The sequence below is a fragment of the Somniosus microcephalus genome, chromosome 2 (genome assembly GCF_052327205.1).
Source record: "Somniosus microcephalus isolate GS21.2 chromosome 2, FLI_Smic_1.0, whole genome shotgun sequence".
NCBI lineage: Eukaryota > Metazoa > Chordata > Chondrichthyes > Squaliformes > Somniosidae > Somniosus > Somniosus microcephalus.
The window spans coordinates 325,348,436-325,370,418 of NC_140988.1; the positions used below are offsets into that span (position 1 = coordinate 325,348,436).

The 21,983-nt window shown below is 43.7% G+C and overlaps 1 protein-coding gene and 1 long non-coding RNA gene across 11 annotated transcripts in view; both read left to right on the forward strand.

The window, feature by feature from the left end:
* Nucleotides 1-21,983, forward strand: part of tcf4 (transcription factor 4) — a 679,628-nt gene that overhangs the window by 199,137 nt on the left and 458,508 nt on the right. For all 10 annotated transcript variants that reach the window (XM_085974559.1, XM_085974581.1, XM_085974567.1 and 7 more), the window contains one exon: nucleotides 5,863-5,962. In XM_085974559.1, coding sequence (XP_085830685.1) covers nucleotides 5,863-5,962 — 100 coding nt within the window. The remainder of the gene's footprint in view (nucleotides 1-5,862; nucleotides 5,963-21,983) is intronic.
* LOC147123560 (uncharacterized) lies at nucleotides 5,971-10,593 on the forward strand. The gene is made up of 3 exons (XR_015074805.1): nucleotides 5,971-7,439; nucleotides 7,828-7,869; nucleotides 9,504-10,593. It is a non-coding gene; the product is annotated as an uncharacterized LOC147123560 (long non-coding RNA).

The following is a 21,983-nucleotide window of genomic DNA, read 5'->3' on the forward strand; positions in this document are numbered from 1 at the left end:
CTCCCAGTTTCCCCAGTTTATATCACATGCTGTGCACATTGCAGTGCATGAATTTTAACCTCCTTTCGCTTTTTAAAAAAAAACTCTAGTCTCATTTTTTTTGTCTGTTACCCCTATCTTTACTTTGATCTTTTCCCCATTTATAAGTAGTCCATTTTATTTTATCCCCCGTTTTTATAACTAGTCCATTTTATTTTATCCCTCTATTCCATATCCCTCTACGTTAATTGTTTTCTGCATGGATATTATCCTTATCTATTTCGCTTTTCATTATTAACTGATCCTGGTTGGTTTTATTTTCACAGCCCCATCCCCTTCCAGATTTAAATACCTTGTCACTTTCCTCTTCAACTGTTTGCCAGTACTTTATCACCGTCCCTGTTCAGTTGTAGCCCATCATTGCAGAATAGCTGCCGTCTGTCACAAAACTGGTGTCAATGCCCAACAAAAGAAACCTTTTTCCTGACACCACACCTTTAGCCACACGTTGATTTCCCTAATCTTCTTGTCCTAACCTATTCAGCACAACTAGGGAAGTAACCCTGAGATTAAGTCTGTGAACTCCTGCTCCTAAACTTGTTTCTTAATCTCCTAAATTCATTTTGCAGGACTTCAGACCTTTCTTTATATCATTGGCTCCCACATGGACAACAAAAACTGGTTGCTCTTCCTCCCCATGCAAAATCTTTTCCACTCTATGTGACATATACTTAGCGAAAATGGGAGCGCGTGGAATTGGAGGTAACTTTAGGACATGGGTTGATAATTGGTTAGAAGGCAGGAGAGCGAGAGAGAGAGTAAGGATAAAGGTAATGTTATCTGATTGGTAGAAAGTGACAATTGGTGTTCCCCAAGGACCTGTACTAAGGGGCCTTAGACTTTCACCGTATATATCAATTACTTAAATAACAACAGAAAATGCTGGAAATACTCAACAGGTCAGGCAGCATCTGTGGAGAGAGAAACAGAGTTAACGTTTCAGGTCGATGACCCTTCGTCAGAACTGGAAAAATGTAAGATTTCCAGCATCCGCAGTATTTTGCTTTTATATCAATTACTTGGTTGAAGGAATAGGTAGTTGTATATCCAAGTTTGTGGATGACACTAAGTTAGGAGGAACAGTAAATTCTGTAGAGGGGAGCAGAAAGTTACAAAGGGACATAGACCGATTAGGTCAGTGGATAAAACTGTCATAGATGGAGTTCAATGTGGGGAAGTGTGAGGTAATCCACTTTGGATCCAAGAAAGACAAATCAGAATATTTTCTTAAGGGCAAGAGACTAGAAACTGTGGAGGAGCAAAGGGATTTGGGTGTCTGTACACAAATCCCATAAAGCTAGTTCACAGGTTCAAAAATAATCAAAAGGCTAATGTTGGCCTTTGTCTCAAGAGAGTTGGAATGTAAAGGAAGGAAGTTACGCTACAGTTGTATAAAACTTTGGTTAGATCCCATCTGGAGTACTTCACTCGAGTTCTGGGCACCTTAGGAAGGATATATTGGCTTTGGCGGGGGTGCAGTGCAGATTCACCAGAATGATACCAAGGCTAAAGGGGTTAAATTATGAGGACAGATTGCATAGACTAGTTCTGATGAAAGGTCATCGACCTGAAACGTTGACTCTGTTTCTCTCGCTACAGATGCTACCTGACCTGAGTATTTCCAGCATTTTCTGTTTTTATTTCAGATTTCCAGCATCCGCATTATTTTATTTTTGCATAGACCAGGATTGTATTCCCTTGAGTATAGAAGACTAAGGGGTAATCTAATTGGGATGTTTAAGATGATTAAAGGATTTGATAGAGTAGATACAGAGAAGCTATTTCCTTTGCTGGGGCAACCAGAACAAAAGGGCATAACCTAAAAATTAGAGCTAGGTCGTTAAGGGGTTATGTCGGGAAGCACTTCTTCACACGAAGGGTAGTTGAAATCTGGAACTCTCTTCACCCCCCTCCTCCCCCCAAAAAAGCTGTTAAGACCAGGTCAATTAAAATTTTAAAGATGCGATAGATAGATTTATATTGGGTAAAGGTATCAAGGGAAATGGAACAAAGGCGGGTAAATTGATTTTTTCGTACAGATCAGCCATGATCTAAATTGAATAGCAGAATAGGCTCGAGAGGCTGAATGTCCTACTCCTGTATGTTCTCTAGCATCTAGGAGGCAACAAAGCATCTGGAACTGTCAGTCTGGACTGTAAAAGATCATGTGAGCCCCCCTAACTATTGAATCCCTTATCACTTATTACATTTCCAGCTGTGTTGCTAATCCCCTTCTTCCCCCCCCCCCCCCCTCTTGAGTCATCTCTTGTTTGTTGGTGCCATTGATATTTATTTAACGGCCCTGCCCAGTGTCCTCATTTTCCCCACATGAAGCTTGAGCTTCAAACCAGTTGAGTGCATAAGTTGCTCCTGTTCTAAACTTTCTTTCCTGCCTTTCTCCACCTCTTGGATAGTCACCCATCTTTGTTCCTCCACTGACTGCTGACTCCTTGGTGTGTTTACCCTCTCAGAATCTTGGGCCAATAACTGTTCTCCCTCCCTGATGTGTCGACTTGTCTCCATCTCCTTCTCAAGTTATAAGATTTTGAGTTTCAGCAATGTGAGTTGGTGACACTTCCCACAGATGTGTTTGCTTGAGTCAACACTCGGTGCTCGAAACTCCCACACCTTACAGGCATGACAATTTGCCTTGGAATCCCTGAACTAAGGAAAGGAGAATTAGCCGGTGTTCTCTTTCCTGATTGCTACCTGATGACCCCTGTGGGACATGCATTGGTTAAAGACAGGATTTATATTAACGATTTAGACTTTGGAATCAAAAACACAATTTCTAAATTTGCGGATGACACCAAATTGGGGCAGATAGTCAATACTGAGGAGGATTGCAACAAATTACAGGAGGACATTAATAAACATGCAGAATGGGCATATAATTTACTGCGTACAGTTTTGGTTTCCATATTTAAGAAAAGATATACTTGCTCTCGAGGCAGTTCAGAGAAGGTTCACTCGGTTGATTCCGGAGATGAGGGGGTTGACTTATGAGGAAAGGTTGAGTAGGTTGGGCCTCTACTCATTGGAATTCAGAAGAATGAGAGGCGATCTTATCGAAACATATAAGATTGTGAGGGGGCTTGATCGGGTGGATGCGGGGAGGATGTTTCCACTGATGGGTGAGACTAGAACTAGGGGGCATAATCTTAGAATAAGGGGCTGCCATTTCAAAACTGAGATGAGGAGAAACTTCTTCACTCAGAGGGTAGTAAATCTATGGAATTTGCTACCTCAGAGAGCTGTGGAAGCTGCGACATTAAATAAATTTAAAACATAGAAACCTAGAAGATAGGAGCAGGAGTAGGCCCTTCGAGCCTGCTCCGCCATTCAACGAGATCATGGCTGATCATCCAAACCCTAGCACCCGGTCCCTACACCGACAGCCATCCCACCCAAGCCCTATCCCCGTAACCCCACGTATTTAATCCCCCCTAACACTAAGGGCCAATTTTTATCATGGCCAATCAACCTAACCCGCACATCTTTGGACTGTGGGAGGTAGTCAGTTAGACAGTTTCCTAGCTAATAAGGGAATTAGGGGTTACGGGGAACGGGCAGGGAAGTGGACGTGAGTCTAGGTTCGGATCAGCCATGATCCTATTGAATGGCGGAGCAGGCCCGAGGGGCCGTATGGCCTACTCCTGCTCCTACTTCTTATGTTCTTATGTAAATAAATTTCAACACAGATAAATGTGAGGTATTCCATTTTGGTAGGAAGAATAGTGAGGTCACTTATTACTTGGAGGGTGTGAGTCTGGGTGGGGTAGAGGAGCAAAGGAATCTGAGTATAAATACACAAATCACTAAAAGTAGCGACACAGGTTAACAAGGTCATAAAAATAGCAAACCAAGCACTCGGGTTTATTTCTAGAGGGATAGAAGTGAAAAGTGAAATTATGCTAAACTTGTATCGAACCTTGGTTAGACCACACTTGCAGTACGGTGTGCAATTCTGGTCGCCATATTATAGAAAGGATATAGAGGCACTGGAGAGGATGCAGAGAAGATTTACAAGGATGGTACCAGAAATGCGAGGGTATACCTATCAGGAAAGGATGAACAGGCTGGGTCTCTTTTCGCTTGAAAAAAGGAGGCTGAGGGGTGACCTAATAGAGGTCTTTAAAATTATGAAAGGTTTTGATAGATAGAGAGTGTTTCCACTTGTGGGGAAGAGCATATCTAGAGGCCATCAATATAAGATAGTCACCAACAAATCAAATAGGGAATTCAGAAGAAACTTCTTTACCCAGAGGGTGGTGAGAATGTGAAACTCACTACCACAGGGAGTAGTTGAGGCAAATAGTATAGATGCATTTAAGGGGAGGCTAGATAAGCATATGAGAGAGAAGGAATAGAAGGTTATGCTGTTAGATTTAGATGAGGAAAGACGGGAGGAGGCTCGAGTGGAGCATAAACACCCGCATGGACTGGCTGGGCCAAATGGCCTGTTTCTGTGCTGTATATCCTACATAATCCTATGATTGTGCTTGTCTATGGCGCCTGGTTCGTGAATAATGAAGACATAGTGAAAGCACCGGAGGACTGCGAGCACTTATGGAATCATATCTCAGCAAAGAGTCAATGCATTTGCGCCTCTTGTTAGCGCCCCCGGGGAGCGCTAATGGGGCGCAAACGACTTTTCACCAGGTGCGGCGCTCCTAACGACTCCCGCTAAATTCAACAGGAGTTTAGCGGCAACCGGTAGCACCTCGCTCTGCTGGCGGTCATCACCGTGTGCAGTGCCCTGTTTTCGCCCCGCCTGCAGAATTGGGCTATGACAGCGACCGAGTCAAGGGGTGGGAACAGAGCGGCAGGAGGCTCACGGGGCAATAAGTAAAGGGGAGGTGGCGGGCAGGGAAAAAAGAAATCGGCTAACTTACCAATCGCGGCCCGTTGCGTCTTTGAACGTGGGGTCCGTGCCACGATCTGGCAGCCCAGCACTCCTCTTGTGTGCCGGGCTGGTGGTCCAGGTAGGGCCCCGCAGAGTTGTGGGCTTGGGCCTTCCTCTTTAATGAGGGGAAGAGCCCTTCCATGCGGCAGCGCTAACTGCCCAGTGCGTAGCGCTGCAGAACGCAGTGATATTCGGGGGTTAGCGCTCGAAGACGGAAGTGGAGTGCTTGAATTAGTGCTCCACCTTCCTCTTGGGGCGCTAAAACTGAATTCAGCCATCACCGACGCTATTTTTCGCTGGGCGCTAACTTTAGCAACCCAAAATGGTCGATACCGAATTTTTACCCCAATGGCTTTTTTATTTTAAGGAGAGGAGGAATGGGGAGAAAAATTGACAGAAAGATTGCTGATCAAGTAAAGTAATCTGTGTTTGAAAATTGCAAATCACAACTTTTACATCTGGATACAAACTATTGGTGTGCTCCAGATGGCCTGTACAGATCAACAAGCAGAAAGTGCCATTACTGATCTGGTAGCTATTTTCTTTGTTACTTCTGTTACTGCCTCCACTTGAGGGGCACCAATAAACTCTTCTCTTCAGGTGTATTGGCACTTGGGAGCACTGTAACATTAAGTGCAGCATTGTATTGATGTAAGATTTTTGGGTCCAGAACCTCTTAAGTGCCTGACTTGAATCCATCCACTGTTGCAGCACTTTTCTGGTTGTGATCTTGTGGAGACTGGCTGTATGTCCTTGCACACATCTGCATTTACAAATGTTGTAAAGTGTGTGGGTGCCAACAGCCACTTTTACATTTAAATCTTTTGATTTTTAAATAATGTTTACCCATCCTGTACATTTGGTCGGCAATTGCTAAGATGTTGAATCATACTCGTATTTATTTTAATGTCTTGTAGAACTACGGTGATGGCGTGCACTATGAACAAGTGACTAACAGAGATCTTGGATCACATGAGAATCTTTCCTCTTCCTCGTTCATGAATTCTCGACTGATAGGTATGCATTATAGCGGTGTGCTTGTGTTTGTCCCAGAAGTGTAACTTTGCAAATGTGAAGTGAGTTTCCCAGTTATTTTTCTACCTCCCCTGTCTACCTGTATATCTACATGCAAGGTAGCCTTTATATCCTAAGGTTACTGGTAAAGCGCAGACGATCATTAGAAATGAGCTGGTTTGTGTACACTGTTCTTCCTTCCAGGAATCAGAGCCAGAACCTAAAGGGCTAAGAGCAGAAGCTGGTCTAGATGAAATCATTGGGATGGAGTTGGGTGGGAGAGATGGTAGAAGGGGCTGAAGAGAGATTAGAAGGAGGTGGCGTTTCCACATCCCCCTACAATCCTTTTGATATAGATTGTCATTCTCTCCCCCCCCCAACCCCTTCACCTTCCTCCCCATTTCAATGTTACACCAGTGTCTCTCCCCAACTCTAAACAGCTGTACCTCTTGAAACCAACCGGTTGAGTTCACATCTGAGTTCTTGATTGGTTAAGTTGAATTATCTTCAGAATTAATAACATGGGCAAGAAACTTTAATAAATGAGTATAAAGCCTTTTGCTCCTACATAGAGACTGAAAAAGTATAATTGTTGGATACTGAGCTGCAATGTTATTCATTTTTAAATTGATACATAGTTTGTGATGTGCATTTCACCAAAACTTGGGGTGTTTTTCCCCTCCCACACCAGAGTACAAATATAGGAAGAGATTGTTTCCAAACTCAAGTCTGTTTCCTATGCTCTGGTTATAATGCACAGATTACACTATAGTGTCATTGAAATTTGAGAGTATAATGTAAACCTCTACTGTTGGTGCAGAAAATGCTTCTGTATGCATTTGCAGTAATGTTGCTGATGTCCTTGTGCTGGGCAGGAGGAGCATAAAGTGTGACGGTGCCTTTATTTTTTTGAAAAACATGCATGAAAGTACAAGATAATAGTTGATACAAATAAATCCAGTTACATGTACGATGTAATTAATTGAACAATGGTACTCGTGGGGGGGGAATAAAACTTCACAGAATTAGGTGAACTTAGGATAATGAATGGAATAAACCTGAAACTTCCCATTGCCTTGTTGTGACCTGTATTTTTTCTTTGGCAGTTGACTTCTTACAATTCACAGGTGCCAGGTCTGTCAACTCGCTCTAGTGAGCATACCTTAGTGCGTGAGCCTTGGCAATGAATGTCAGCAGGCTTTCTGACAATGTGGATCACAGCCAAACCCAGTCATGTCCTCGCGTGACAGCGATCAGGATCAAGAACGCAGACAGGTTGTTTATTTTCCCTTCCCTAACTGGGGACAGCTGAGGCGAGTTGCAGCATCCTTTCCACCATTCTAGCCGAGATCCTCTGACTCAGTACAGACTGGGGATTGACTCTGAGATTATCCTGCTCTGTAAGGTTCAGCTAGTCACTGGATAAACATGTTGAACCAATGTGGGGGAGCCTCCTTCTTAATAAACATTTATTCTTGGGGTAAGTTAGGTTTTTACTTCTCACTAACTGAATACCTGAAAGTAATTCCTATCTAAAATAGAAGATTTTTACTTAATGAAAATGCGGCGGGGGGGGGGGGGTCAATTTTTCCGGCTGATTTTTTCCTTTGTGATGTTTTCCTTTTTTTTTAAATACAATATATGTGGTTAGTAACTCCATGTGATGCCTCAAGTACATGGAGTAGGGAATTTTTTTCCTTGCATCTGAGATAACATCCAGCTAGGACCTACTTTCCTGTGAGTCATTGGCATTTGGAGGGGAACAACATAAACCAAACTAGCTGTGTACTCAACATCAGCAAGTATTGGCTGTAGCCATAGCAGTTCTTGCCTGATAACTACTTTCATACCTTTCTCCTTTATGTAAGATAAAGAAAAACTGACAGGCCAAATGGCCACTACTTAAAAAGGTAAGCTTACTTTAATTTTTTTTCACAGAATACATTCCAGGTTGAAACCCATAAATTGTAAAAATAGAATAACTGCATTTAGTTCAGTATTTTTAGATTTTGCTGCACAGGAAAGCACTTTATCTGATCTTTCAACTCATGGAAAAAAATGACATCACTTCTGATTATGCATCATCCATCACCTGTGAAATTAACTTTGTTTTTGGCAACTTCTTGTGTATGGTACTTATTATATTAAAACAACTTCGCATTGTACATGAAACAAAGGAAAAACCATGATATCTTAAGAACACAACTTCAGAGAACACACCAGTTGTTGTGAAATTGCATAAGGGGTATCCCCATAATGACGGTAACTTTCTCTTCGACGTGAAATTATAAATCGTGGCATCACATTCAGTCAGTTGGGGATGCCCCTGCACTGTGTGAGATGAATATCGCCCTTCCTGCAACACTGATATAACCCTTTGAAAAAAGTGACAACTAAACTGGACCAATTACACTGTTGTTAAAGGGGTAGGATCTTAAGGCAATTTGAAAACTCTATAAAAATAAGACGACCTGTAAATTATAAATAGACGCAACAAAGCCAGACCTATGCCGCATCCTTAGTTAATGAAGCCAGCATTAAGAATCTGAAAGTCGATCCCAATCTGTTTTAGTGAGAAGCGTAGTTATGTTTCTTTTTTTTTTACAAAAGAAAGTGGCCTGATTTAAAGCCTGCCCACAAGGGGAAACTGGGCAGTGGGCAGTTAAAATTGGGGCTGCGACTTACCCCTCCGATCCCACTATCTTCCTGCAGAATGTAATCCTAACCTGCTGTTTTTAACAGGTGTGCAGGAAACCCAGCGGAAGACTGTGAGGTCCTGCTTTAAATATGCAGATTTGGCTCCGACTACGTCATCCCGATTATAATTTCTACCCGAGGCTTCAGTGGCGAAGCTGGCATCGCTTCCCTGCCAGGCTAACCTGCAGCAAATGGACCCCGGGCCAGATGAGTCCCAGAAAACGAAGTTATTTTATAAAATTTTGGTTTCCTTGTTGCCCAGGAGAAGCAGATGTGTTCCTCCTGGGATCTGCAAGGAAATCTTGGGCCTCCCTGCTTCGGTGACCGCGATGCCCTCCTGACACCCCATCTGACTGCCAGGGAGGGGCTGTTCTTTTGGGTCCCTGGCGGCAACCTCGAAATCACGCTCTTGCCCGCCGGCCGGGAGATTTACAGCCAGCATTCAAACCTCTCATTGTCGGGGGCCAGATGGTTTACCGCCCACTGCTGGGAGTTAAAACCATGGCTAAAGAGTCTTTGTTTTGAAAAAAGCACTGTCCAGTCTGATGCTCGGCCCCACAGATCAGGGATATTGTAGAATCAATTCCTGACCTGTGCTGAGGTATCTGATTTCAGCTGGAGCAATACTACAACAACAACTTTCACTTATACAGCACCTTTAACGTAGGAAAACATCCCCAAGCGTGAGTTGGGATGTTGCAGAAGGCGCCGGGGCCTTCGGGTTAGGGAGAAGGAAATACAGCTGTCCATTGAACAAAAATGCATGTGTGCCGACGTCAGGAGGACAGGATAGGACTTTGGTGTGATGCCCCCTTTGTCAAATAACCTGCTGACACTTACTTTCTAGGCTTACACATGAAGGACAACTTGGGTGAGATAACAGGGCTCCCACTGTCCATGGAACCGTTCTGCAGCATATGAGTAACTGCCTTCAGGAGAGAAGAGAAAAGGAGTGGGGGGGGGGGTGGGAAACGAAGGGGTGGGAAGCTATTTTAAGAATCTTTTGTATCTGACATCTATTGCATCTGAATGCTAATTGCTTGATTTTGCTATTGAACACAGTTGCTGCCTGCTGGTGGTGCACTGTATCAACAACATGCTGCAGCAGCCAATCTGTTGGGACAAACCTTTTTGGCTCCAGCATGTTTAGTGAGCCCAGGAGAACAGTGACTTGGGAAGTGGTGGGTGTAGCATTGGTCAACACTAATGTTGATCACACAAGATTTCACATCTGGTTTAGGGATATGTCCCAAATGGCTCCCAGATATTTTTTTGTGTGTGTGTAAAATGCTTCCTGTAAAATCTCCCTCCAAATCCTTTCATGGTGGTTGTACAGTGGTCATAGGGCCACTTCAGTACCTCGGTGATGTTTGTAGTGGGCTACTCACTTGAAGCCCTGAAAAGAAATTGCTTAGCATTTTCATGGGCGATTGGATAAATCATGACATTGTGTTTTTATAACTTGAAAGAAACTTAGCACTTAGAGCATGCCGATGCATCTAATTGTGAATGTTTGTGCGTAAAATGTTTTTAAAAGAAATCTTGAGAGGAGAAGGAAAAGCAAAACCTCGCTGAGTGAAAATGGAAGATTTTGCGTGGGAGTGGTGTCATTTTAAATAGTTTCAGATGTCTGTATAATTTTAGCCTTACGGGAGTTGCCGCTTCAGTTAGCTGAACACCGTCCTATGTTGACGAGCGCTGAAAGGTACTGTGGAGTAGTTGTTGTAAGGTGATTAGGGCTTTCTCTGTCTACCCCCGAGAAGAGCCTCTCTGTATAGAATGCATTTGTTAATGTCTCTGTAACTAAATGGTTTTTCAGAGTATCTGTGATTTTGGAGAAAAAAAAGTTGTATTAAAAGCTCCGTGATCTGTGCCGTGTTATGTTTTCATTCTACATGATGATGATGTATACAAATAAATTGAAACTGCTCGCCTGATGCCTGGTGTGGTACCAAACTATACAGACCAGGAAGGTGCCAAGTTTAATTTGCAGCCAATAGTAGATGATTTCAGCTGGGTCAGCTGATAATTTAGGTCTTTGTGTCACTGGATTGGAAAGGGGCGAAATCAGTCCGAATTCCTGTTCCTAGTCGCTATTCAGTGACAGCTGCAAGAAAGTTTATGTATGTCAATGTAGGATGAAGACATGATCATGCTTAGCTGAAATTCCTCGCTCCTCTCAATTAGAATCATAGAAGAATCATAGAACCTTACAGAATAGAAGGGCGCCATTTGGCTTGTGCTGGCTCTTTGAAAGAGCTGGTCAATTTAGTCCCAAACCCCAGCTTTTCCCCCATAATCCTGCAAATTAGTTCTCTTCAAATACATGTCCAATTGCCTTTTGAAAGTTCCTATGGAATCTGATTCCGCCACTCTTTCAGGTAGTGTGTTCCAGATCATATCAACCCTCTGTGGGTTACTGACCCACTTGACAGAGGAAACAGGTTCTCCCTACTTGCTCTGCCAAAACCCCTCCTAATTTTGAACACCTCTATTAGGTCTCCGCTTAACCTTCTCTGTTCCAAGGAGAACAATCCCAGCTATTCCAATATCTCTACATAACTGAAGTCCCTCATTCCCCTGGTATGAGGGACTTTAGTTCTGACTTAGCATGATATATCAAGAATGGCCAATTGGCTAAGATACTGGAGGGTGGTTTGCACTCAAGGAACTGTATTGTAGTTACTGTATACTAGGTGTCCTAGTACAAGAAACAGAAATTTATCATGCAGGTACAGCAAGCAATTAGGAAGGCAAATGGCATGTTGGCCTTTATTGCTAGAGGGCTGGAGTACAAGAGTAAGGAAGTTTTGCTAAATTTTAAAAGAATCTGGGGAAGAGATAGCAGAGGCATTACTACACATATTTAATAATTTGTTAGAAAAAGGTGTAGTGCTAGTTGACTGGCGGATAGCTAATGTAATACTGTATCTATATTTAAGAAGGGAGATAGCACATGTCCAGGGAATTATAGACCAGTCAGCTTAACATCAGTGGTAGGAAAAATAATGGAATCCCTACTAAAGGAGAGAATAGAAAAACATCTAGAAACAAAAAGTATAATAATGAATAGTCAGCATGGATTTCAAAAGGGAAAATCTTGCTTGACCATTGAATTTTTTGAAGAGGTAACAGAGAAAGTAGACAATGGTAATGCAGTAGATGTAATTTATCTAGATTTTCAAAAGGCCTTCAATAAGGTACCCCACAATAGACTAATGAATGTCAGAGAATGCGGAGTCAGGGGACAAGAAGCAGAATGATTGCTAGCTGGCTTCAAGACAGAGAGTGGGCGTAAAGGGTAGCTATTCACAGTGGCAGAAGGTGGGTAGTGGTGTTCCACAAGGATTAGTGTTGGGACCACTGCTGTTCACAATTCACATTAATGATTTAGACTTTGGAATCAAAAACACAATTTCTAAATTTGCAGATGATACCAAATTGGGGGGGGGGGAATAGTCAATACTGAGGAGGACTGCAACAATTAATAAAGTTGCAGAATGGACAAATAATTGGCAAATGAAGTTCAACACAGATAAATGTGAGGTATTATATTTTGGTAGCAAGAATAGGGAGGTCACTTATCACTTGGAGGGTGCGAGTCTAGGTGGGGTCGAGGAACAAAGGGATCTCGGAGTACAAATACACAAATCACTAAAAGTTGTGACACAGATTAGCAAGGTCATAAAAAAGGCAAACCAAGCACTAGGGTTGATTTCTAGAGGGATAGAATTGGAAAGTAGAGAAGTTATGCTAAACCTGTAGCGAACCTTGGTTAGACCACACCTGGAGTAGTGTGTGCAGTTCTGGTCGCTGTATTAAAAAAGGATATATAGGCACTGGAGAGGGTGCAGAGAAGATTTACAAGGATGATACCAGAAATGTGAGGGTATTCATATCAGGAAATGAAGAACAGGCTGGGTCTCTTTTCTCTTGAATAAGGAAGGCTGAGGGGTGACTTAATAGAGGTCTTTAAAATTATGAAAGGTTTTGATAGATTGGATACAGAAAGCATATTTCCACTTGTGGGGAAGAGCATAACGAGAGGCCATCAATATAAGATAGTCACCAAGACAACCAATAGGGATTTCAGAATAAACTTCTTTACCCAAAGAGTGGTGAGAATGTGGAACTCGCTACCACAGGGAGTGGTTGAAGCGAATAATATTTAAGGGGAGGCTGGATAAACATATGAGGGAGAAGGGAATAGAGAGTTATGTTGTTAGATTTAGAGGAGGAAAGACTGGAGGAGGCTCGTGTGGAGCATAAACGCCGGCATGGACTGGTTGGGCCAAATGGCCTGTTTCTGTGCCGTATATCCTATGTAATGTAATTATACAGGACTCTGGTGAAACCACACCTGGAGTACTATGCACAGTTTTGGTCTACTTATTTAAGGAAGAATATACTTATCTTAGAGGCGGTGCAACAAAGGCTCACTAGATTGATCCCTGGGATGAGAGGGTTGTCCTATGAGGAGAGATTGAGTAAATTGGGCCTATACACTCTAGAGTTTAGAGGAATGAGAACTGATCTCGTTGAAACATAGGATTCTGAGGGGGATTGACAGGGTAGATGCTGAGAGATTGTTTCCACTGACTGGAGTGTCTCGAACTAGGGGGAATAGTCTCAGGATAAGGGGCCGGCCTTTTAAGACTGAGATGAGGAAGAATTTCTTCACTCAGAGGGTTGTGAATCTTTGGAATTCTCTGCCCCAGAGGGCTGTGCATGCTGAGTCATCGAGTATATTCAAGGCTGAGATAGATTGATTTTTGGACTCCAGAGGAATTGAGGGATATGCGGATAGGGCAGGAAAGTGGAGTTGAGATCAAAGATTAGCCATAATCTTATTGAATGGTGGAGCAGGCTCGAGGGACCGTATGACTTACTCCTGCTCCCCTAATTCTTACGTTATGTTCTAACATAGGGGAGGAATAATTTACAATAAAAGTCAGCATTTGACGCAATTTTGATAGTTTAGTAAACGATCTGGTTGGAAATACTTGGGCAATGTTGTTGAGTTCAGTTCTTACTGTATTATCTTCATCATGCTTTATTGATGAAGCTTATAGATGGTTGCTTTCCTAATAGGAACATAGGAATAGGAGTAGGCCATTCAGCCCCTCAAGCCTGTTCTGCCATTTAATTAGATCATGGCTGATCATCTTAACTCCATTTACCTGCTGTGGTTCCCTTAATAGCTGGCAAAAACCTGAAATTTTTAATTGATCAAGCCTCAACAGCTATTGGGGGAGAGTTGCAGATTTCCACTACCTTTTGTGTGAAGAAGTGCTTCCTGACATCACCCCTCAACGGCCTAGCTCTGAGTTTTAAGGTTACGCCCCCTTGTTCTGAACATCCCCACTAGAGGAAATAGTTTCTCTAATACAAGTTCCAGTGTCATTTTTGTTGTATTTATCCTCTATGCTACATACTATCCCTTGGCCAGGAGAACAGCTCGGTGACCTGCTACCAGGCCTCTGTTGATGCTGCTCTTTAAGTGGGCATGCCCCACAGTTACTTACATTCCATCAACGTTTCTTTCCCCACCCTCCAATTAGGAAGCACCTTACCTTCATTCAGAAGCTTCATCATTCAAAACAAAAATTGAGATCCTATTTTGGTTCTAATATAAATTGTTGGGAATGATCATTAGGTCATTGCAGGAGGACTTTAAGTCTGGTTTTGCTGTGTAACAGATCTTAGAGTTTACGAAAGAATACTGTGCATTTAGATTTGATGCCACCAAGTGTTATAAATGCAAAACCATTCAAAGCCACTTATTTAGATTCAGGCAGGTGTTCGATAAAGGAGTGCACCGTAACATAATTCAGCCATTGACTGCGCAACTTTGCTAATTTCATTTTGTAACTTGTATGCATAAATAACCTTTTTACTGAGGCAGTTGTAAGCTGATCATAAATATAACAGCCTGGCGTTCCCGCTAGGGGCGCAATTGGGAAAATGCGCTGGAAATTGTGCCGGTTTTCCGAAGTGAAGTTACGCCCAAGTCTCTGCTTAAACTCATTTGCATAAACCCAAATGCAAAATCTCCCATGGATCAGCACAATGTAGCAGTGTTATCGATTATTGATGAACAGATTACTAAAACTAATTTAAACTGAACATTTGTTTAAGTAATTGCTGTGGCTGAAGAAACAGGCCAATCAGTGTGCTTAATTGACTGTTGATCACAGGTCTTATGTAAACAGGGCAGATCAGTTGACTGAATTTGAACTAATTTTAACTGAATTTAAAGTAATTGTAGCATTAGTGTGAGAAGCAGACCTGAATGAGGCTTCAATTGACTGCTGCTCGCTGCAGCTGCAGCTGCAGGTCATTAACAGTGGATTAATGTGAACACAGGTGCCTGTGTGGCCAAAATTTTGGGCACAATATGATGAGCACTCTCAAATGGGCACAATCGGTGGAAACTCGCCTTGCTGACCCGGAGGCATAGGCAGTTTTGTGGGCGTGGACTGCTTCGGGCAAATGGACCTTTGACCCATCGTAGAAGATCGTGGAAACTCGAGCATAAATAGTTATGCGCATAAGTCACGTGATTTAAATTCCGTGATCTTTTGCCCTATTAAGAGATAGAACAGCAGGTGGACATGACATTGGATGATGAGATTAGTAATGAGGTAAGTGCATTTAAAATAAAAAGAGGGGATATCAAACTCAGAGGATAAAACCCCTGGTCCGGATGGATTGCATCCACTCATTTTAAAAGAATCTAGGGAAGAGACAGCAAAGGCAATTACCACACATATTTAATAATTTGTTCAAACAAGATGTAGGGCCAGAGGACTGGTGGATAGTTAATGTAATAATACCTATATTTAAGAAGGGAGATAGAACAAGACCAGGGAACTATAGACCAGTCAGCTTAACATCGGTGGTAGGAAACATAATGGAATCCCTAGTAAAGGAGAAAATAGATAAACATCTAGAAACCAAAAATATAATAAGGAATAGTCGGCATGGATTTCAAAAGGGAAAGTCTTGCTTGACCAACCTTATTGAATTTTTTGCAGAGGTAACAGAGAGTAGATAATGGTAATGCAGTAGATGTAATTTATCTAGATTTTCTAAAGGCCTTCGATAAGGTCCCCCATAATAGACTGCTGAACAAGGTCAGAGAATGTGGAGTCGGGACAAGTAGCAGAATGGATAGCTAGCTGGCTTCCAGACCGAAAGCAGAGTGTAGGGGTAAAGGGTAGCTATTCACAATGGCAGAAGAGGTGTTCCACAAGGATCAGTGCTGGATCCACTGTTCACAATTTACATTAATGATTTAGACATTGGAATCAAATGCACAATTTCTAAATTTGTGGATGACACCAAATTGGGGAGGGGGGTAGTCAATACTAAGGAAAACTGCAATAAATTACAGGAGGACATTAATAAAATTGGCAAATGAAATTCAACACAGATAAATGTGAGGTATTACATTTTGATAGGAAGAATAGGGAGGTCATTTATTACTTGGAGGGTGCGAGTCTAGGTGGCTAGAGAAACAAAGGGATCTCGGAGTACAAATACACAAATCACTAAAAGTTGTGACACAGGTTAGCAAGGCCATTTAAAAAAAGCAAACCAAGCACTAGGGTTTATTGCTAGAGGGATAGAATTGGAAAGTAGGGAAGTTATGCTAAACCTGTATCGAACTTTGGTTAGACCACACCTGGAGTACTGCGTACAGTTCTGGTTGCCGTATTATAAAAAAGATATAGAGGCACTGGAGAGGGTGCAGAGGAGATTTACAAGGATGATGCCAGAAATGTGAGGGTATTCATATCAGGAAATGAACAGGCTGGGTCTCTTTTCTCTTGAAAAAAGAAGGCTGAGTGGTGACCTAATAGAGGTCTTTAAAATTATGAAAGGTTTTGATAGAGTGGATACAGAGAGAATATTTCCACTTGGGAAGAGCATAACTAGAGGCCATCAATATAAGATAGTCACCAAGAAAACCAATAGGGAATTCAGAATAAACTTCTTTACCCAAAGAGTGGTGAGAATGTGGAACTCGCTACCACAGAGGGGTTGAAGCGAATAGTACAGATGCATTTAAGGGGAGGCTAGACAAGCAGAGGAGGGAGAAGGGAATAGAGGGTTATGCGGATAGATTTAGATGAGGAAAGACGGGAGGAGGCTTGAGTGGAGCATAAATGCCGGCATAGACTGGTTGGGCCGATGGCCTGTTTCTGTGCCCTATATCCTATGCAATCCTATGTCTTTCAGGCGATTCTGCCCAGATTGTGCTGATATCTGAGTGGTAACCAAGCAGAAACTCCAGGTCATTATCTCAACTGAAAGCTGCTGTTCCTCATGTCCTCAGAGCAGCAGAGCTATGAATAATTGAGAGAGTCCTGATTTCTCTCTTCCCTTCCTCCTTTCCCCAACAAAAACTAAACAGCCATTTGCCATCATTTATTTCAAAAATGTAATAACTGCTAAGGCCTCGTAGCTGATGATGGACATCAGCGCCCTGACTGAAACCTGGACCAGGGACCACCTCTTTGCGGTGGTGTTCAGGCTTGCTGGGATTTCTCGCCCCCGCCTCCTCCACAATTGCAACCTATTTTCCTGCGGTGTGGGTCATTTCTCGTGCACAGTGGGCCCTGGTGAGATGTCTGCTGCCAGGAGGGACCCCACCACTACTACCTAGGAATATTGGTTGGTGCTGAAGTGGGTCTACCACGGCAGCACCTGAAGAGGCAGCGAGGGTTTTTAAAGGGCCAGAAGAGTTTCGAGGCCTATAAAGATATGTGTACATTACAGAAATGGAGAAAGGAGGTATGTAGTTGTCCCTCTTGCTCCATTAAAATAATTTTGGGACCTTCCTGCCACTGCTCTAGGCCGACTACCACCTTTCTCCAGGTGCTCTTGGGAGCGGCAGCAAGCAGGGCAGATGGGAGGGAAATCACTGGGAAACCTACCCCCTTCCTTGGTATTTATGTGGTGGGTGGGGAAGTGGTGCGGGCGGAGTCAGGGAAATCCAGGTCAGGGTGGGGAGTCACCTGTAGGTTGCAATCCGCCATTTTTTCCACTCCTAACCCTGGGATAGTGGAGACAAATCCAGCTCCTGAGCGCTCATTCCAGCTTTATATATATTCTCAAGAGGGTGGGTTTTACTGGTCGCAACTAGATAGTGTTGGATGTGGGGAAGAGTAGTTGGGGTTCTTCCACATGTTCTTTCTGATGGGGTGTTCAAAAAATAGCATTGAGTGCTTCCGTGGGCTGGAATATTGATGGAAAATTAGCGTGAATCTATTAAATCTGTGAATCTTAAGGTATGGTGTTCTTCAATAAATAGATGGAGACTGCAGATCAACAATCAACAGGTGTTTACTGGATGAGGGTAGTCTAAAAACTAAGTACAGATGCCTGCTCAGGGCTTATATACAGGTGTGGTCACTGACGGTACTACAGTATACAGGAGCTGTAAAAGTAGTTCTCTCTTAAAGGTACATACACTACATTTCCTCCCCTTTTAGATTAACAGTACCATAACATTCAAATAACAGTTAACACTTTTAACATGCACATTAACTGAAATAGTCCATTTATAGATTCAGTCTTTGGGGCGGCTTCCTGATCCTTTCTGGATAGCGCAGTTCCTGAATGTCTTGTTCTTGGTGCGGAGGCGATTCTGGCCCCCTGTCGTCGGTTAGTTCATCAGTTTCCGATGCTACTGTTTCTGGGGTAGATGCTACCGGTATGTCGGGTTCATCACCAGGTACGCGAGACATGGGGTTGACTTGTTCCTGTGACGCTAGGATCTGGTCGACATGGCGTCTCACAATGTCCTCCCCGACATCCACTGTGTATATTAGTGGCCTCTGCCGTGTGCATATCGTTCCGGGTTGCCATTTCTCTGTTCGGTAGTCGCGGGCCAAGACTGGTTGTCCTACATTGAAGCTCCTTGTCAGCTTCTCATTGATGTGCTGGAATTGCTTATTCTCAACATTTCTTCACACATTTGGTCTGAGCAAATCCAGACGCGATCTCAACCTTCGGTTAAAGAACATCATGGCCGGGGTCTGGTTGGTAACTGCATGTGTCGCATTTCTGTAGGCTAACAGGAAATTGTCCACCTTATGCTGCAGTGGAATGTCGTCATCGCACATGGCCCTTACTGCCTTTTTAAAGGTTTGTACGAACCTCTCAGCCAATCCATTTGTGGCTGGATGATACGGGGCAGACGTGTAATGCCTTACCCCATTCCTTCTCATAAATTTCCGAAACTCTTCGGACACAAACTGTGGTCCGTTAGCAGAGCAAATCTGCTCTGGCAAGCTGTTCCTGGCAAATATGGTCCGTAGGACTGCAATCGTTTTCTCCGTAGTGGTGGAGGACATTTTGATCACCTCAGGCCATTTCGAGTGCGCATCCATTGCTATTAAGAACATTGAGTCCATGAATGGACCAGCAAAATCAATATGCACCCATTGCCATGGAGAGGAGGGCCACTCCGATGGGTGTAGAGGGGCATGTGGTGGTGCATTTTGGACCTTCTGGCATCCTGAGCAGCTCTTTGTTAGGTCCTCGATTTGTTGATCGATTCCCGGCCACCACACATAAGCCCTAGCAAGGCTTTTCATTTTCACCCCTCCCAGATGGCCTTCGTGAAGCTCATTGAGCACTCTCTCCCTTAACTTGGGTGGAATTACCACTCGGGATCCACACATCACTGTCCCCTGGCATACTGACAGCTGTTCTCTTCTGGATGAGAATGCTGGCAACAGTGAGTCGCCATGTGTTGGCCATCCCTTCACCGTCAAATCATATACCCGAGACAGTGTCGGATCATTGCGGGTCTCCTTCTCTATATCCGCGTTAGTTACTGGCAAGCGTTCAATTATCGACGAATAAAATATTTCGACAGGGTCCACTGCTGGTGCTTCCTCCGCAGTAGGCAGTGGCAGGCGTGATAGCCCATCAGCGTTTCCATGCTGTTTCGTGCCCTTATATTCTATTTCATATTGGTTCGCCCCTAGAAAAAGGGAACATCTTTGTAGCCGTTGCGCAGTCATCACCGGAACGCCCTTCTTTGGATTAAAGATGGAAACAAGTGATTGGTGGTCAGTCAGCAAGGTGAACTTCTGCCCGTGCAGATAGTGGTTGAACTTTTTTACTCCCCATACTAGGCTGAGGGCCTCCCTGTCAATCTGGGCGTAGTTGCGCTCGGCTGAGGTTAGTGACCGAGACGCAAAGGCTACTGGCCTCTCCAACCCGTCTGGGAATTTGTGCGACAGCACCGCTCCAATACCATAGGGTGATGCATCACACGCCAACCGAATTGGTAGTGCTGGGTTGAAATGGGCCAACACCTCTTTTGATGTGATCAATTCTTTGCACTTCTGGAAAACTCGTTTACATTTGTCATTCCACTTCCATGGTACCCCCGTCTGCAGTAGGGTGTTCAGTGGGTGTAATACTGTAGACAAATTTGGTAAGAACTTATGGTAGTAGTTCACCAGCCCGAGGAACGACCTCAGTTTTGACACATTTTCCGGTGCTGGAGCCTTGACTACTGCCTCAATCTTTTCAGGGGACTTATGTAACCCCTCTTCATCAATAACATGGCCACAATACGAGATCTGCTTCTGGAAAAACTCGCATTTGTGGCAATTAGCTCGTAGCCCGTATCCCTTCAATCTAGTGAGCACCTGCTCCAGGTTGGCGAGGTGATCATTGTCATTTTCGCCCGTGACCAGGATGTCATCCAAATAACACTGGGTCCCTGGAATCCCTTGCAGGACTTGATCCATTGCCCTTTGCCAAATAGCCGGAGCCGATGCTACCCCGAACACCAGCCAGTTGTATTGGTAGAGACCTTTGTGAGTGTTGATCGTGAGGTATTGTTTCGAGGCTTCTTCTACCTCCATTTGCAGGTACGCCTGGGCCAGATCAATCTTAGTGAAGCGTTTTCCTCCAGATAACGAGGCGAAAATATCTTCAATCCGCGGAAGCGGATATTGCACCGTGTGAAGGATTGGGTTCACTGTCACCTTAAAGTCCCCACAGATGCGAACCTTCTTTGGTTCCCCAGGCGTATTACTCAACGACCTCTTCATTACAGGAACGATGGGTGTAGCCCACTCGCTCCAGTCCACTTTGGACAGTACTCCTGAACGTTCCAAACCTTCCAGCTCTGCTTCGACGGCTGGGCGGATCGCATAAGGCACCGGTCTGGCCTTAAAAAACTTTGGGCTTGCATTTTCCTCTATTTTAATCGTTGCTGTTATGCCTTTTAGTGTTCCGAGTCCCTCCTGGAACACTTCTTGTGCGTCAGTTAGCATTTTTGACTTGTCCAGGTGTGACGTCATCATCCTTTTTGGCCTCAACCTTCAGTGCCTGTATGGAATGCCAATCTAATTGTATCTTCCGGATCCATTCACGTCCTAGTAGTGGTGGTCCTCCATCTGGCAATACATATAGGTCCATTTTTGGTATTTCCTGGTCGTTGTATATCACGTTCACCCTTATTTTTCCTTTGGGGTAGACTTTTTGCCCCGTGTACGTCTTCAAGACAATCTCTGTAGCTCTCAAGGGTATATGTGAGAATAGCCGCTTGTAGTCCCTTTGGTTTATGACTGTTAGGGCTGATCCTGTGTCCAATTCCATTTTTACTTGGACTCCGTCTATCTTGAGCGTGACCCAGATAGTCTGGTGATCCTCCATTTTGATTACATTATGTAGTTTCAGACAACCCAGCTCCTTGCTTCCGGAGTCTGTATCACTTTTCTGTTCGTCTGAACTACTCTCCGTCACCTTATGTACCTTTTTGTACTTCTCCTGTGGAGATTTCTTGCTGCTGGTTTTCTTCCCCGACCTGCAGACTCTTGCTATGAGTCCTGCTTTTCCACACTGTCTGTACACATGGTCCTTGAACCAACAATCCTTCTGGTCGTGTGTTGTTCTGCCGCAGCGATAACGCTTCCCTGCTCCATATGACATTTCATTGGTGCCATATTCTTGCGGTCTCCGTTGTATCTCTGCAGCGCCCCATGCGGCTGTTTCGTGTGATACTGCCATGCTGAAAGCCTTGTCCAGCGTAAGATCCTTTTCTGATAGAAGCCGTTTCTGGGTTCCTTCACTTTGAAGCCCACACACAAACTTGTCCCTTAACGTATCTGCTAGTCCCATTCCAAACTGGCAGTGTTTCGATAGCTTGCACAGTTCCGTTAAATACTCAGCATTACTTTCGTCTTTATGCTGGTTCCTTTTGTGAAACTTAAATCTTTCTGCTATCAGCAGCGGTGTGGGGTTTAAGTGGTCCTGTAGGATTTCCACTATGTTTTCAAAATCCTTATCCACT